General features: G+C 44.2%; 1 protein-coding gene across 2 annotated transcripts in view; it reads right to left on the reverse strand.

Annotated features, from left to right (window-relative positions):
* Nucleotides 1–395: 395 nt before the first annotated feature.
* The window catches only part of LOC147880791 (uncharacterized), a 46,603-nt gene continuing 30,041 nt past the window's right edge, over nt 396–16,957 (reverse strand). The window contains exons 4-5 of one of the 2 annotated variants that reach the window (XM_087371058.1): nt 1,725–1,869; nt 396–1,344 (exon numbers count right to left, since the gene is read on the reverse strand). In XM_087371058.1, coding sequence (XP_087227184.1) covers nt 1,728–1,869 — 142 coding nt within the window. In that variant the 3' untranslated portion in view covers nt 396–1,344; nt 1,725–1,727. Of the gene's footprint in view, nt 1,345–1,712; nt 1,870–16,957 lie in introns of both variants that reach the window. The other variant, XM_087371059.1, reaches the window with a different exon arrangement.

Below are 16,957 nucleotides of genomic sequence, written 5' to 3' on the forward strand. Positions count from 1 at the left end.
TAAGTCTCAGTTAGGGTCTGTGTCAAGAGAGGTTTAGACTGTTTGGGTTATGGTAAAGTTTAAACCCCTTATTTTTACTTTTCCAAAAGTCAAATTGTTCGCTAACAAAATCTTGTCAAATGTCTATCCTAATTAAGATAATCGATTCTGAATGGTACAGATCTTTGATCATGAGAGCTTCAATACCAAGGATACCATGAAGTAAGATGAAAGGGAAAATTTATTATGAACATAGATAACACACTGAAGGCATTTAATTTTAAAAAGATGCTACTTGAATATGATGGTACTTGAACATAGATAACACATTTAATTTTAAAAAGATGCTACTTGAATATTATCCTCCTTCGGTACTCAAATGAGCTTGGATATAAAATCATCTTTGTTCCATTTTGTAGACTCATACGTGCTGAGAACCAAAAGAGAACAAATGGGGAAAAATAAATGGCAATAAAAAGAATGACGGTATTAGAGCTCAATCAACACTTCACCTGGAGCTCTGCAGAAAGAATAAACTATACTCTGTCAAAGAATGTAATGAATGAACTGCTTCCTTATGGGAGGAGCTTCATGAATGCTTCTCCCTATGGCTGAGTGGTGCTCCAGGAATCCATAAAGCATAAAACCCTCTGACAGATAAGGGATAGTTCTAATTGCTGAGAGACGTCAAGAATAAACAGGTAACCCTGGTGGGATACATTTGTCTGAAGATCACCACTAGGCAGCACAACAGCTTTACAATAGTAGAGATGCCATATATCTGACAGTATGGACGAAAAGTGTGATGTAACAGTGTTCCAGGAGAAAGATCCAAAAGAATGGCACATTGGCAGCTAAATAATTGGAATTCAGATTTAGAAAAGGGGCTTGAATCACATCCTAACATGGGGTCAGTAATTTGAAAGCCGAATGCATTACATTCATGCTCTTGGTAACTACCCACAAGCTATAAGTTGCATTTCCTTTGCCAGGGCTATCTTTCCAGCTCCATAATTTCTTCTCATTGGCAAATAGCGTCTTGCTCTACTCTCTTCATGCTTCCCCTTATCTTCAGTATTTTCAATTGATTGCAAGGGATATTTCTGTCACGGACAATGCCCCCAGAGCTGGCTCTGGATTCCAAGTCTGCCATGGGTTGAGCTTGATGAAGAGCAGTAAATAATTCTCATAGAGCCTTTTTCCTCACATTCTGAATCTTCTGCCAATTGTCTCAGAGATAACCCTTCAGAATAACAGCGACTTCTTCACACACGTCACAAGGAAAACTTCCAAAGAGAGATCTTTAACAATAAGGTTCCTGATTCCGAAGATAGTCCTTTTTAAACTTCAGGAGCACGGTGGCGGCTGCAAAAACCAGTATACATCAATGCATGCCAAAGAAACCAAATTTTATAATGTATATATGTTTACAGAAAATCTTACACCTTCGTAAGGGTGCAAGTTCTAAATTTAAAACTGAAATTAAGAAACCGAGAGAGAGAGAGAGAGAGAGAGAGAGAGAGAGAGAGAGAGAGTCAGTTCTCAGAGAAGACAACAAATATCAAGTTCAGATAAGCAAAGCAACACTGTATTTTCCATCAGCTGCCCTTGGGTTTGACCAGATTCCAGAATCGTTGGATAGATATAGTGCTTAGTACGATATAAATGCAAAAGAGCCAAGGGCATGGTGTAAGTCCAGAAAAATGCAGACTGTAAGCTTTTGGATGAGTTACATTAGAAGACACCTGTTACTGCAATGAACTGTATTCCAACTCCAAGGCATGAACCTCATCTTCCAGCTGCTTTATATGATACAGATGTTGGTGTATTTCATCTCTCACCTCTTTCAACCGATTTTCCATGTTTTGAAAGGTACGTGGGAACCGTTCCCTGGAAACATTACATTAGAGTCCAAAAAGAACTACTTTATTTGACTGTAAGTATAAACAGCCCAAGCTGTTATGAATATAAACAACTTAAAGCAGCAATGCATTTAACTGTATGAAAATGGAAGAGAGGCAACATAACGGGTAGTGTCATTCATACATAAAGAGGATTCTTTGCTTGCCTGGATTCCCCTCACCTCGTTCAAAAAATTCTCTTCAAATATTAAGGCTGGCTTGTTACGTATGATAGATTGCTCAGTCCACATGCAAGATTCATTCCCCTCTTAAGCTGAACATGAGAGCATGGGCCTAGTAATCTTCGAGGCCTAGGTAATATCTACAAGGCCTAGGCATGGGCCTAGTAATCTTCCGGGCCTAGTAATCTTTGAGACCTGAATCCTGTTAAAAAAGCTTCAAGGCCTAGGTAATATTTACAACTATGTTCATTTTTCACAAAACTGTAGCAGTCCAGAGTTTCCTTAAAAAATAAGCTTTGAAATTTAATGTTAGAGACTGTACAACGGACAGAGCCTGTGTTTCAAATAATTTGCTAGGAGCGCAACTTGCTCACTTAAATTATTTGAGGCCTGTTTGACGTCAGAGGTTGCTAAGACATTGTCAGCCTTTGCTTTACCACTCGTTCCCCTTCTGCCTATGTCCCTCAGCCCCTCTTCTTGCCTCTTTCTCACCCTCACCTTTCCTTATTGGATGCTCCAAACAGCAGCCTACATGCAAGCTGCTGTGCACCCACCTTTCCCCGCCTCTCCTCTTCTTCTACCTCTCCACTCTTTTCCCTCCTTTCCACCTCCATCTCCTTCCTTCGGTATGGATTCCAGTCTCCTCCTCCACCCTGTGGATGTGCACCGGCAGCCCATTCTTGGGCGTGCTGTGTCACTTCCTGTGCACAGCCCCCGGTAGGTCTCTCATCTGCCCATGCCTTCCCTTTTTGTTTGACCCTCTATCCCTCTCTTGTTCTCTTGTTTCCCCTTCCTTTCCATCTCTTCAGCTCTTTTCCTTTCCCTTTGGCAGCCCTTTTCCCTCAAAGCCCTCCCTCTTCTTTCCTGCCTCCCTTTCCTCTCCTTCCCTCCTCTATCACTTCTCCCTTCCTTCCCTCCCTTCTTTCCCATTTCCATTCCCCTCCTTACCCATTTCCTTTCCCTACTTCAGTGTGGATGTAGACATTGTGCCTCAAAGATAGCACAGTGACCATTTGGGTCTGTCTAAAGGAGCTCATATGGCAGCATCCTCGAATCCCACCTCCATTCACAATACGCTTTTCCCAAAGTACAAGAAAAAGGTTTAACATGCAATACAAGAGCTCAATGAAAGAGCAAGCATTGGCCAGTACAGTCGCAACCTGCTCCATACTCATTTCTCAGCCAGCAGCACGCATGTCGACGCCTTGCTAGCTATGTAAGCTGTATCTGCCCATTTATGTTATCTGGATGCCTTTGGAGTTGCTCGTGCTCAAGGAGTTTTTTCCCGGGCAGTTTTGATACTACACAGGTGTTGTTCTGAAGGTGCCTAAACAGATGTCAAAGACCCTGTTTTTGTTTGGGCTTTCGAGCTTGATTTGGAGCAGATTTGGTGCTTTTGCTGTCTAAATCAAAGAAGCACAATGGCATTTTTAGACTTCTCAAACAATGCACTCTTTTCAGTTGTAACCTACTGCAGTCAGGGTGCATTTGCCTTGCCAAGCATTGGTTTGTGGAACAATTATTTTTGTTAGTGCAGTATAATTCCCAACACACAAATTTTTTAGGACTGTTTGTGCATTCATCTTTGAAGATAGCTCAAAATGAGAATCAAAATCCGAGAGATGTATTTGGAGTTTTGGCCCAAGAGCTTAAATTGGATGGCACCAATTATCCCTTTATAAAAAATATATACCTGGATGAATCCAGGAACATTCCCAAACTCATCCTCTAAAAACACAACATAGTGCAGTTTCAATCTCACGATAGTCACTCATAAGATTGAAAACCATAAACTCCATCACACATAGCAGGGACTAGCTACTATGACATCCCCACTGACGTCATCAGTGCCCAACAGTGGGTGTAGACCATAGTAAGAAAATATGCTCTCACACATACACATCCACACACCCACACATACTTGAGCATCCATTAATACAAAGTCTTCGTACTGAGTTTCTGTCGGCACTCCGGAGGTGAAGGGCAGACTCAGCCATGACGAAGGCTAGCGCTAAAGGAGAAGGCTAATCAAAAAGTAGTCCAAAAACTCTTCATTCAAGCTACAACTGCTTATGAAGTCTAAACGATTTCATTTTAGTCTCTCCCAAACGAGCATCTAAATCTAGATGATAGGGCAACACACCATTTAAGATAGAAACAATTATCGCAATACCAGCAGGCTGCAACTTGGAAGAAAACTTCACAAGGTGAAATTTGCATGTCCACTAATACGGCAGAAGCATATACCTAGATGAATCTAGAAACATTCCCAAACTCATCCTCTAAAAACACAACATAGTGCAGTTTCAATCTCACGATAGTCACTCATAAGATTGAAAGCCATAAACTCCATCACGCATAGCAAGGACTAGCTACTAAAGAGTCTATGGATTTTGTTACACGTGACAATGACCGTCCAAGAGATTACACCTCAGCAAGGAGGAAATCCCTACGATAGGCAACAAGCTCAGGTAAGGCTAGTTGCACCTGTTGCTCCTACTTGGGATCAGAGAAGAAGAGATGCCAAAGATGCCCAAGCTTTGTCTCTCATTGCCTTGTCTATAGATGTTAGCACTTAGCCCTGTATGGCCTTGTAGGCTAGCCTTAGGACTCAGTCAACCCTTAGGTTGACTCATTGGTCAACCATATGGTTGACTTCGGGGCCATATAGGCCACCCCTTTGTACTTTCTCATTATCCATTTGCAAGTACTTCGTGTTCCTTCAGCTTGCTGTTTGCTCCCTTGCACTCCAAGTGGTATCAAAGCAGGTTCTCTTGCTTTTACTTACCTCCCCCCGTGTTCAGCCATTGCTCCTACCTACCATTTTGCTCTAGTTCAGTTTAGTGCCTCATTTCGTCACCAGAAACCTGTTTTTTGAACGGAAAAATAGTCCATCGGCTGTTTTTTTTACTTTTTGAGGTCCAATTTTGATGTTTTTTGAATATTTTGAGCTGCCCGCATACAAACCACCTTCCCGCACCCAACAGTGGTATGGGCCGGGGGGGGGGGGGGGGTCGTACGACCTGTTCGTACAATTGTACAGATGTCCCGTACGGCCATATGGACCTGTACGGACAGTTGCGTGACACGGCCAAAAATTCGTACGACCTATCAGCAAGTGATTTCGAGCATTTTTTTTGTCTTTTTTTTTTTTTTGGGGGGGGTCATATTTTGACTTTTTTTGCAATTTCGGCCTTCCACCAGCAGCTCCAACCAGCTCTAGCACCATTTGGCTGGGATTTGCTCAGTCTTGACTCCAACCTGCCTGATTGCTGGTTGATTGCGAGATATTCTCAGATTTGTAGGTTACTTTGTCACATTTGACTACTTTGATCTGAAATTTAGGGCTTTTTAGTGACATTGGCAAGAAATTGCTGCAGATTTGGTCACATTTGCAAAATTACTGCAAATTTTGGGGCTTGCTCTCTTTTTGGCATATTTGCCCTCTCAAAATTTGGGGCTTCTATCAGATTTGCTGATATTTGCTTGGCACAGCCAGATTTGGGATTTTCTTGCATTTGCCCTTTGATTTGGGTATTCTTTCTTATTGATTTTCGGGCTTTTACCCCCTGTGCACTCCACTTGGCACTCATGCCACGGAAATTGCATTACTGGTTTGCCACCATTTGTAGGATTTGTAGGCAGATTGTACTCAAATTGAGCAGATTTGCAGGTATTTGCCCTTTGATTTGGGCTGGTCACCTTTGACAGGATCATCTTTGCAGACAGATTTTGCAGTACACCTTGTCCATTTTCTCATTGTTTGAGCGATCACTTTTGCAGTCTCACTTTGCAAGGGGTCCTTTGATTGGACAGACATTTTCTTGCACTTCATTTTTGGGGACAGCTTGTGCATTTTTCTCAGTGTTTAAGCAGCCATCTTGGCATTGACACTTGTAGACATTTGCTGTCATTTTTTGTCTGACTTTTGCAGCCAGCAATCAGATACATGGGCAGCCAGCTCTGGCAGCATATCCCGTGAAAGGGATTGGTCAAGTTCTTGTCACCACATTGTCAGCTGATACCATTCCACTTGTGGAATTTTTTATGTTCCAGGTATAAAAAAGAAACTGAGTTCTATCTCAGCCATCTCCACACATGGCTTCAGAGTTCTTTTTTATGATTATTGCTATGCCGTTTATGATAAACGGTGCGATAACTATATTGTACTTACTGGAACACTTGATAGAGGGCTATATCATCTTGACATATATGCACAACAGGCTGCTATAGAAGCTAATGCCGTGGCTGAATCTGTGGATTCTGATACACATCTATGGCATGAGAGATTGGGACAACTCAACTACAACAATTTGGTGAAGATGCATTCACATGACATGGTCGTAGATCTTCCACCCATGCAGGCACTTAAAAAACATGTATGTTGTTGGGCAAAATGCATAGGTTTCCGTTCCCAAGGACGGGACCCTTGGTGAATCCAGGAAGTTGCATCTTGTACATAGTGATATGTGTAGACCAATGCGGACAGCATCACTTGGGAGGTACTATTACTTTGTTACTTTTATATATGACTTCACCAGGTTCACTTGGATATATCCCATGAAGCTGAAGTCAAATGTCTTCTCTTACTTCCAGCATTGGATTGCCTTGGCAAAGAATGAGAGTAGGGAGAAACTCTTGACCTTCCGCACTGACAGGGGGGAAAGGGACATGTCCCGCCGGGAATTTTTTGATTTTTTAGCAGCCTGGGGTATTATTCATCAATGCACAGTGCCATACGCTCTGCAATAGAATGGGCTTGCAGAGCGTAAAAATAGAACAGAAACAAAAAAAGGACGGTCCATGCTTAAGGGAAAGTTTTTGCCCAATAAATTCTGGTTGGATGCAAGCATGTATGCCAACTATGTGCTCAACCAAGCACCGACTCGGGTATTGAAGACCATGACTCCCTATGAAGCATGTACAGGTCGTAAGCCTATCATTTCTCACATGCGGATGTTTGGGTCTCTTATGTATGTGCATGTACCCTCTCAGTTGAGGCATAAGCTTGATGATAAGGTTGTCAAATGCATCTTCATTGGCTATAGCTCACAAAGCAAAGGTTACAAGTTGTTTCAGCCTAGCACAGGCAAGGTGATTGTCAGTAGGGATGCAGTTTTTGCTGAGCATGCCCCTTTACCTTGACTGTAAAACACAGCCTTCAGTCGAAGCCTCTAATGTGTCCTTTCGCAGATACATATGACACTACAGAGCACCATGCCACATGCTTCTAGCAGCTCCAATCCTCCTCCCGTTGCTCCTGCTCAGCCTGATTTTCCACTACCAGATGGCCACACTATCAAGCAAGCAATTGAAGAGGAGAGGGCTGTCGTGAGACAGTAAAAATCAGTCCCTCGTTGGCTTTTGGATACCCTTAGGGACAGCAAGCAAGCTGAGCCTTTGCCTGCCCGCACTAGGTGCACGCAAACAGATGCAAGGCAATTTTTTGGCCTGTATCTTTGATTGCCACTGCCTGTAATGAAGAGCCACTAACTGATGAGGCTCAAGCCTCAAGCTGGATCTTCATCCTCATCCTCTTGCTCATCCTCATCCTCCTCATCACTATCATCCTCATCTGCCTCGCCATGGGACTCCAAAAAACTAGAGCTGCTTGAAGCTGCAGCAACATCCATCCTTCCTGTAAGTGTAACAATAGGGGCTGCAATCTCTTCTCCCTTTGTATCCGCTTGCAAAGCGAGCATCCTCTTATCATCCTTCTTGTTGATCATTTCCAGCATCACTTCTATCTTCTCAAATCCCCTTTCCTTGATTTTGGAGATGAGACGCAAATTAGTATGGATGTATACTAATTTCTTGGTATTCTCTCGAAGCAACCTATTCTTTCTTTTAGTATGGATAAGAGAGAATGTGCTCCAATTCCTCTCACAAGGAGAAGCACATGTGCCTTGCAAGAGCACTCGAAGAGCTAACCACCGCAAATTTCCTGTGTGAGCCCCAACGTCTCCCACCATTTCACCCCTTGGTGCATTCTCTTTTCATACTTCACAATCACACGAGCAAATGTGCTTGACATGGACTTGTAAATATCCAGCTCATCACATAAGGTGCCATGGCTCTCAACATCATACTTCGTGTACCGCTCTATGACATCTATCCACCCATCATGCACCACCTTGTTACCATCTGGATTTTCCTCTCCCAAATAGGATGGAGGACAAAACCTGCCGCTTGCAATGGAGAGTGCATCATATCCCACTTATCAACACACAAGGCTCTAACATCAGCCAGCTTTGAGGAGTCAATCCCATCAATAGTTGATATCTTCTCGACCATCCAATCAGTGAGCTCATATACAAGTCCCATGGCGGTCCCTTCCCTATCAGACAGGCGAAGAATCTTCAAAACAGGTGCACAAAGCTTCACAATGTATCTTGCATCTTGCCAAAATGAAGCACCCAATATAATAGAAGACACATGTTGTGCTTTCACAGTCCGTGGCACCTTCTTCCTACAATACTCATCACTAACAACCATGAGGTGCAATCCATTGTATACCCTCTCATCCAACAAGTTTGCTAACACGATAAACATGCCAGCAAACCGTGTTTGTGCAAGTTTCACCAATTCCTTCTTGCTGAATTTTTTTATACATTGCTAACACGGTGTGTTTCCGGGTAACAAATGCCACAATCATGTTAGCATGTACCAACACGCTTCACCCATGTAAGCTTTCCAATGTCCTCAAACAGGAGGTCAAGTCAATCGCATATGCATCTAGTGTAGAAAATATCGGGACACCCTTCCTCCACCAATTCTCTTGCCCGCACACAGTTAGATGCATTGTCCATACACACCTGCACCACATTTTTAGCCCCAACATCAAGAATGGCATCTTTTCAAAATCCCAAAAATGTACTCCCCTGACTTATACTACCCACTTGTGTCCACTGACTTCAAGAAGGCTGAGCCAAACATGCATGAGACCATGATATTGATTATAAGCCGGCACCGAGTGTCAAACCAGCCATCACAAGTTATGCTGCAGCCATATTTTTTCAATTTATTCCGGAGCTGTAGCATCTCTTGATCTATGCATACTGATTTATTATTTAGCTCCTTTGTGCGCAAAATGTTGCAAGATGGAGGCCTGAAGGTAGGCCCAACTTGGCCAATGGCACAAACTCTCCAAAAAATAAGGGCTCCTCACCTTCCAATGAGGAATGTCCTCTGCAAAGAAAAAGCTACGGAGAACAATGTATGCACCCTTCACTGCCTGTGACTCCCATGCCTTGGCCAAGGCTACCTTTGACATCTTATGTTTCTTTGTTTTGGCTTATATGTAGATGCATTTCCACTTGCAGTACCACGCACCGAGGCATCCCCCAAATCAGCCACATCTGCATCAAGCTGTGCTGTAGCCATTTTCAAAGCTGCCTTTGCTTGCAATCTTCGACAAGTATCTTTCACATTTTGTGGGAGGAGCGGTACACTTGTCAACCCCTAAGCCCCCAAGCCCAAGAAAATGTGCCCTTATGCAGGTCGGTCCTCCATCCCATTTATGAGGGCAGTATTTACATTGACAAGTGTATTGGCCCTTCCCCAAAGGCTTTAACGCCTCTACAAATTCCCTTTCTGGTCCCTTTTGTAAGCTGCAAATTTGCAAAAGAGGGAAAATAAGGCAAAGGAGCAATTCGCAAAAGAGAACATGAAGCCATGTTGAAGATCTCCATCAACTAAAGGTTACTAAACTAGAAGAAAGAAGCCACAGTTGCTGGAAAATTGGAGAAGAGAGCAGCCATAGCCATACCTTGACATTTGGAGCACATAGAGGCTGTTGTACGGTGACATTTGTAGGGAGCACGTAGACCATAGAGGCTGCACAAGGGCTGGCTGCTAGAGATGCAAGGTGAAGGGCTGCCTGTTGAAGACAAGGACAAAGAACTCCTTATGTAGGCCGCCTCACCATGAGCAGCCAACAAGAATAACACGACTAGCAAATCTCTGCCATCGACCCCCGTCACCGTCAATATCCATCCTCCCCGCCTGTCCGCGCCCATGCGCTGCCCGACTGCACCTCTCGCCGCCCGTCCGCACCAACCTGCAAACCTTAGCCTCTAAGGTTGCTGACTATAGTGGGTTAGAGGGTTTGGTTGGTTGGTTAGGTTAGTTTAGATTTGGTTAGGTCTAACTAGTTAGTGGATTGGGTTACTTTGGTTAGGTTTAGTTAATTTAGTTGGGTTTAGGTTCAATTAGTTGGGCTAGGTTAGGTTAGTGCTAAGTAGGGTTAAATGGTCAAGTTAGATTACCTTAGGTCAATGTCCTAACTGTCTTACCAATCTTTAGGTAAGGAGTCCTAAGTGTCCTAGGTGACTTAGGGGACCCCCCCCCTCCAAACCCCGTTTCAAAGCTTCTTCGACGACCTTTCTTCCAAGCCTCTCCATCGACTTTTTCATGTTTCCACACACTATCTCAGGTGCTCATTACAGCACGGATTTGCTACCCATTTCTCTTTGTCTACATTCGAGCTTATCTCTCCAGGGCCAGTCACCATGCCACCGAAGCGTGCACCTCATGATATATTGCATGACAGTGATGAGGCTGCTCAATATGAGCAAGTGCCTGCCACAGTGGTTGCATCCACTAGTGGTATGGAGGTTCCTTCCACTCAGCCTCTCTCTCCTGCATCCCAGGAAGCGTAGGCAGCGCAGGCGTAGTTTCTGGATGCCCTTTCTTCTATGCTCCGGGGTGCTTTACACCAGATAGGACAGGAGTTCAGCCAATAGTTTACCACAGCCATGGATATGCAGGATACCGCTCTTTGCCCAGATGGGACAGCAGATTGGTCAACAGATCACATCTGCCATTGCTATGCAAGATAAGTCTAAGCAGCCCGCACCCCAGCAAGGGGACCATTCAAACAGTCAGGATGTTTTGTCTGCTCCACGTAGGGGTTTTATGGCAGATGCCCATCATGCCTATGAGCATCAATCTTCTGGACCATTGCATCTACTACGCAACAGGGTGTTGAAATATGGTGCCATGAGCACATGAACCAGAGGCTAAGGTATGGCATAGGAATGTATTAAAGTAGCCACCCTAGAATATGGACTACATGATGTGAGGATGTGGATCGAGGACATCCACAAGGAGAGATGTGGATCAGAGGATCCCACAAGTGTTGACTATTCAAAAGGCTCTCTCTATAAGATGCTTGTCTCTCGTATTGCAAAAGCATAGATTTGAAATAGATTGATTCATAATTGCTCATCATCTCTTTCATGGAGTTTCTTCTATGCTATTAGCCTCCGTAGTTCTTATGCTCATTTAGTTGCACTAGGTTTAGCATGATCTTACATTCTTTGTCATGGTATCAGAACTAGTTAGCTAGCCTAGAATAGCTTAGATTGAGAGACTTCCTAGAGAAATCTCTATCGTGCATTTCCATTCATTAGAGATTTCTGTTTCCGCTCTCTTCTTCTTAGAGAGTTTGAGAGTGTGAAAGAGAGAGTTTTGTTTCTTCTTCGTAAAGGAGAGAGCGAAAGAGAGTTTCATTTTGTGAGAAGGCACACAAGCCTCAACTAGCCTCGACTACAAGCACTCAGCCAACTCTTCACTATGACAAGAGAAGGCCAGCTCCAAAGCGAAGGCTCCCAATGAGCTTCGAAGTTTCTCCACATCACGCGTCACCTCAAAGACCCACAGAAGGAGAGGAAGGGCGGTGAAAAGAAGGGACACGGGATGCCAGCAGCCCAATGCAAGCTCCTGGCTGTTCCCAACTAGCAGGAAGCTTGCCCAAGCAGTCCTCGAGCACTTGCTCCTTACCTTGGAAAGCTCATCCAAAGAGGTTTGGGAACTTGCGAAAAACACTCAAAAGGCTCACTGGTGAACTTCGAACTTCGAAGGGGCTAGAGCAGCAAGAAACAGGCTGTATGACCTGCATAGAAACTCCCGCCACTTGAGCCGTACACCAAAGGCTGCCTAGACCATGAGATGAGCAATGACCAGCCAACGAGCTCCATTGCAGCCCTCGACTCAGTGCCTCCTTGCTCCATCAAAGACCCGCCTCTTCTGCTCCTTCCATGTCCATGACTCCTGTAAAGGCCAGTTTGGAGGCAGACAAGAATGCTGCGAATCAAGAACCCTGAAAGCCGAATGAATTCCTATGTCCCAAGTTCTAATGGAGATCCGCGGTTGCTCTTTGCAAATACAACAGAACTTGTCCCCAAAGGAACTTATATGCTGCAGAGTGCATCTGCTGAGGATGCCAGGATGGCTAGCTTGGAAAGAATGCTGAGAACCTACTCTGAGGAAATTCGAGAGCCACATTGCAGCAGCGGCAAGCAGGATCAGGTCATCGCCACAAACGGACTCCATGGGCAACTAAGGCCCTCCATCAATGAAGGCAACACAGCCACCGCAGTTCACCTACGTAGAGATGCAAAAGAAGCTAGGCACTGGAGGCTACAGCACCGTCTACGAAGGGGTCCTGGCCAAGGACGGACCGCGCATAGCTGTGAAGGTATTCCAGGACACGACGAGCACGAGTTGTAGGAACGGTTGTCAATAGGTGCGATAAGGCACCGCAATCTCGTGCCACTGAGGGGGTTTTGCATGATGCCCGCACTTCTGGAGGTTACACACACAAGAATTATGCAGCCAAGGATATCAAGGGCAAACTCACAGTGCATAAGTTTAAAGGGGACACTCGCACTCCCAATGAGTTGGAGGAGTGGCTCACGAAGCTGGAAGACTATTTCCGCTTCTACCCCAAGTCTGAAAAGGAGTGCATCATTTTTGCAGGTATGCATATGCAGGACTATGCCCACACATGGTGGCGATACATGAGGGATTCGCCTCAGAGACCAACCACTTGGAGGGGTTTCAAAGAATGATGGTCACTACATTTGTATCCCCACTTGTCTTGGATCAATACTTGGCTCAATTTTATGCCTTATCACAGACCGGTACACTATAAGAGTACTTGCAACCCTTTTGGAGGCTTTCCTTGTTTGTGCAGGACGTATCTAAAAAGGAAAAGCTGCTGCGTTTCATCCATGGGTTAAGTCCTTCTCTCGCTATAGATGTGAAGGCACATAGCCCTCAAACAATTGAGAGTGCAACCCAATTGGCAGAGGTCTTTGAGCCCAAGTATGCCAGCAATTATAAGATGACAACGGGCAGTGCATATGGGAATGCAAATGAGGCTGAGAAGAAGCCTAAAGAAGGTGGGACTGATTGCTACTGAGATTGATCCTGGGCTGAGAGTAGAGGTGGCGAATGGACAGCATTTGATCATTGGCATTGGATATGGGCCCAATAGATGCTGTCCTGGGCTGCAACTGGCTTGTCCACAAGGGTAGAACTATAACATTGCATGGCATTGCCACTCCTAAATTGCAGGTCATTTCAGCAAGGCAGTTAGCTAGAGAGCTCAGGAAGGAAAATGCCCTCTACACATTGAATGTGTCAATATCTCAGGGGGGTAGCATTCCCCGTGTTGAGGATTGTGATATGCAGCAGTTGCTATAGGAGTTTACTGACGTATTTGCTGATATGCCATCCCAATTGCCTCCCAAGAGGGATGTGGATCATGCCATTGTTCTAGAGCCTAGCAGTAAGCCCATAAACAAAGCCCCATACCATCTTTCTAAGGTTGAGCGGGAGGAAGTGGCAATACAGGTGCAGGAATTGCTTGAGAAGAACTTCATCTCTCATAGCAATTCTCCTTTTGCCTCTCCGGTGCTTCTGGCGAAAAAGAAGGATGCATCATACCGCATGTGCATTGATTACAAGGATCTAAATAAGGCCACTATCAAGAACAAGTTTCCAATCCCCAAGATACATGACCTATTGGATGAACTCAAGGGTGCTCAATTTTTCACGAAGATAGATTTGAGGTCTGGTTACCATCAAATCAGGGTGAAAGAAGGAGATGAGCACAAGATGACCTTCCGCACAGAACGAGGCTTATATGAATTCAAGGTGATGCCTTTTGGATTGACTAATGCACCGGCCACCTTCTAGGCATTGATGAACAAGATATTACAGCCACTTCTTTTCATATGTGTGTTGGCTTTCTTTTATGATATCCTCATTTACAACAAGGATAGACAAGAGCACATTAAGCATGTGAAGCAAGTGCTAGAAATTTTGAGGATGCATCAGCTTTATGCAAAAGCCAGCAAATGCACTTTTATGGCAAAGGAGGTTGAGTACCTGGGGCATATTGTGAGTAGACATGGCATTCAGGTGGATCCTGCAAAGGTGAAATGCATCAAAGATTGGCGACAGCCACAAAATCCCACCCAATTGAGAGGATTTTTAGGTCTTGCTTCCTTCTACAGGTGCTTTATTCAAAATTTGCCGAGAGGGCAGCTCCTCTTACTGACCTCTTGAAGAAGGATGCTTTTGGGTGTTCAAGGGAAGCACAACGCGGCTTTGAAGACCTGAAATGTGCTCTCACTCATGCACCTATCTTGGTATGCCCTGATTTTTCGTGTCCTTTCATTGTGGAGGCAAATGCCAGTGGCAGGGGGCTGTTCTGAGGCAAGAACACGGGGTAATAGCCTTTGAAAGCAGGAAGTTTGATGCCAAAGAACTCAATTACCATGTTTATGATCAAGAGATGCTAGCTATCTTGCATGCTTTCAAGAGATGGCACCACTATCTGTACGGAAGTAAAATTAAGGTGAAAACAGATCATAGGACACTCAGATTTTTCCTCACCCAGCCAAATTTGTCATATAAGCAGAAGAGGTGGTTGGCTGCAGTCCAATCCTATGATTTTGACATTGAGTACAAAAAAGCGAAGAAAAATGTGGTTGCAGATGCCTTGTCCAGGATGTGGGCTTGCAATTTGTCTACTATCTCTACCATATATCAGGAGTGGATTCATGGCATTCACGAAGAGTATATGCAGAATTCTAAAGCAGCTCTCATATTTTCAGATTTGCAGAAGACTTCTAGTCAGGGTCATCTGGATTTCAAATTGCATAATGGGCTGTTGCGGTGCCAAGACAGGATTTATTTAGTGCCCGACTCAGAATACCACCAGCTGGTTTTGCAAGAAATGCACTCCTCTCCCATGGCGCGACATTCAGGTCTCACTAAAACATATGTAAGAATCAAGCAAAGCTTTACCTAGGAAGGCATGTGGAGAGATGGGTTTGAATACATGGCTAAATGCTTGCCTTGCCAACAAAATAAAGTGGACAGCAAGTTATCCGCCGGCCTTTTGCAACCATTACCCAATCTAGAGGGAAAATGGACGCACATAGCAATGGATTTCATCACAAGATTGCCTTCTACAGAGAGGGAATGGGACAGCATCTTTGTTGTGGTGGATAGAATAACAAAACAGGCCCATTTCGTACCCACGAAGACCTGGTATTCAGCATCGTAGGTTGCTTGGCAATTCATTGAACATGTCTTTAAGCATCATCGTTTCCCTTAGGAAATTGTCTGTGATAGAGATGCAAAGTTTATGGGTCACTTTTGGCAGGAGATATTTACAGCAGTGGGTACTTTACTCACACCTAGCACTACTTACCATCCTGAGACTAATGGACAGTCGGAAAGGATGAACAAATGGATGGAGGAATATTTGAGGCATTTTTGTCATGATACTCAGGAGTCTTGGGATAAATGGTTGTCACTTGCTGAATTTTGCTACAACAGTACCAAGCATCTCTCCATTGGCATGAGCCCATTTGAGGCAATGTACGGATGCAAGGTCAAAATGCCTTCTTCAATTGGTGACATGGCTGTGAAAAATCAGCAAGCACGAAATGACTTGGAGAGGATGGATGCCCTTCTGCAGTTGGCAAAAAGGAATATGCAGGATGCCCAAGCCAAGCATAAGAAATATGCGGATGAACGTAGGAGATATTTGTCTTTCAAAGAGGGAGATTATGTGCATTTGCATCTCCATAAGAACCGTAATGCCTCGCTGAAAGGTAGTACCAACACAAAGCTTGCTCATAGGTATTACGGTCCTTACAGGATCATCCGCAAGGTTGGAGAGGTAGCATATCAGTTGGAGCTACCTAGTACCTCCAAGATCCATGGTGTTTTCCATGTGTCTTTGCTCTCATATTTTCAGATTTGCAGAATCCTTCTAGTTAGGGTCATCCGGATTTCAAATTGCATAATGGGCTGTTGTGGTGCCAAGACAGGATTTATTTAGTGCCAGACTCAAAATACCGCCAGCTGGTTTTGCAAGAAATGCACTCCTCTCCCATGGCTAGATATTCAGGTCTCACTAAAACATATGAAAGAATCAAGCAGAGCTTTACCTGGGAAGGCATGTGGAGAGATGGGGTTCAATACATGGCTGAATGCTTGCCTTGCCAACAAAATAAAGTGGACAGCAAGTTACCCACAGGCCTCTTGTGTGATAGCTTTTATAAGTAGAAAATTTGATGCCAAAGAACTCACCTATCAAGTTTATGATGAGAAAATGTTGGCCATCTTACATGCCTTCAAAAAGCGATATCACTACCTTTATGAGATTTAAAAAAGTCAAAATTGATCATAGAGCTTACTCATCCCAACCCGTCAGCCAAGCAAAAGAGATGGTTAGCCGTAGGGCACTCCTATGATTTTGACATTGCGTATAGAAAGGAGATAGAAAATGTGGTTGTAGATGCCTCGTCTAGGATGGCTTGCACACTGTAAGCAGTTTGTATGATTGACCAGGATTGGATACATGGCCTTCAAGAAGAGTACATGCAGAATTCAAAGACAACAACCATCTTTTCAGATTTGCAGGAGCCCTCACATCAGGAATCATCCTTGTGGTTCCAAAACAAAATTTACTTGGTTCCATACTAACAATATAGGCAGCTGTTGTTGAGAGAAATGCATTCTTTCCCTATGGAAGGTCACAAAGACATATGAGAGGATAAGGCAGCATTTCTTCTAGGAAGGTGTGTG

This window comes from Dipteris shenzhenensis, chromosome 32 (assembly GCF_047967505.1).
Source record: "Dipteris shenzhenensis isolate YYH24624 ecotype China chromosome 32, Dip_SZ_1.0, whole genome shotgun sequence".
Lineage (NCBI taxonomy): Eukaryota > Viridiplantae > Streptophyta > Polypodiopsida > Gleicheniales > Dipteridaceae > Dipteris > Dipteris shenzhenensis.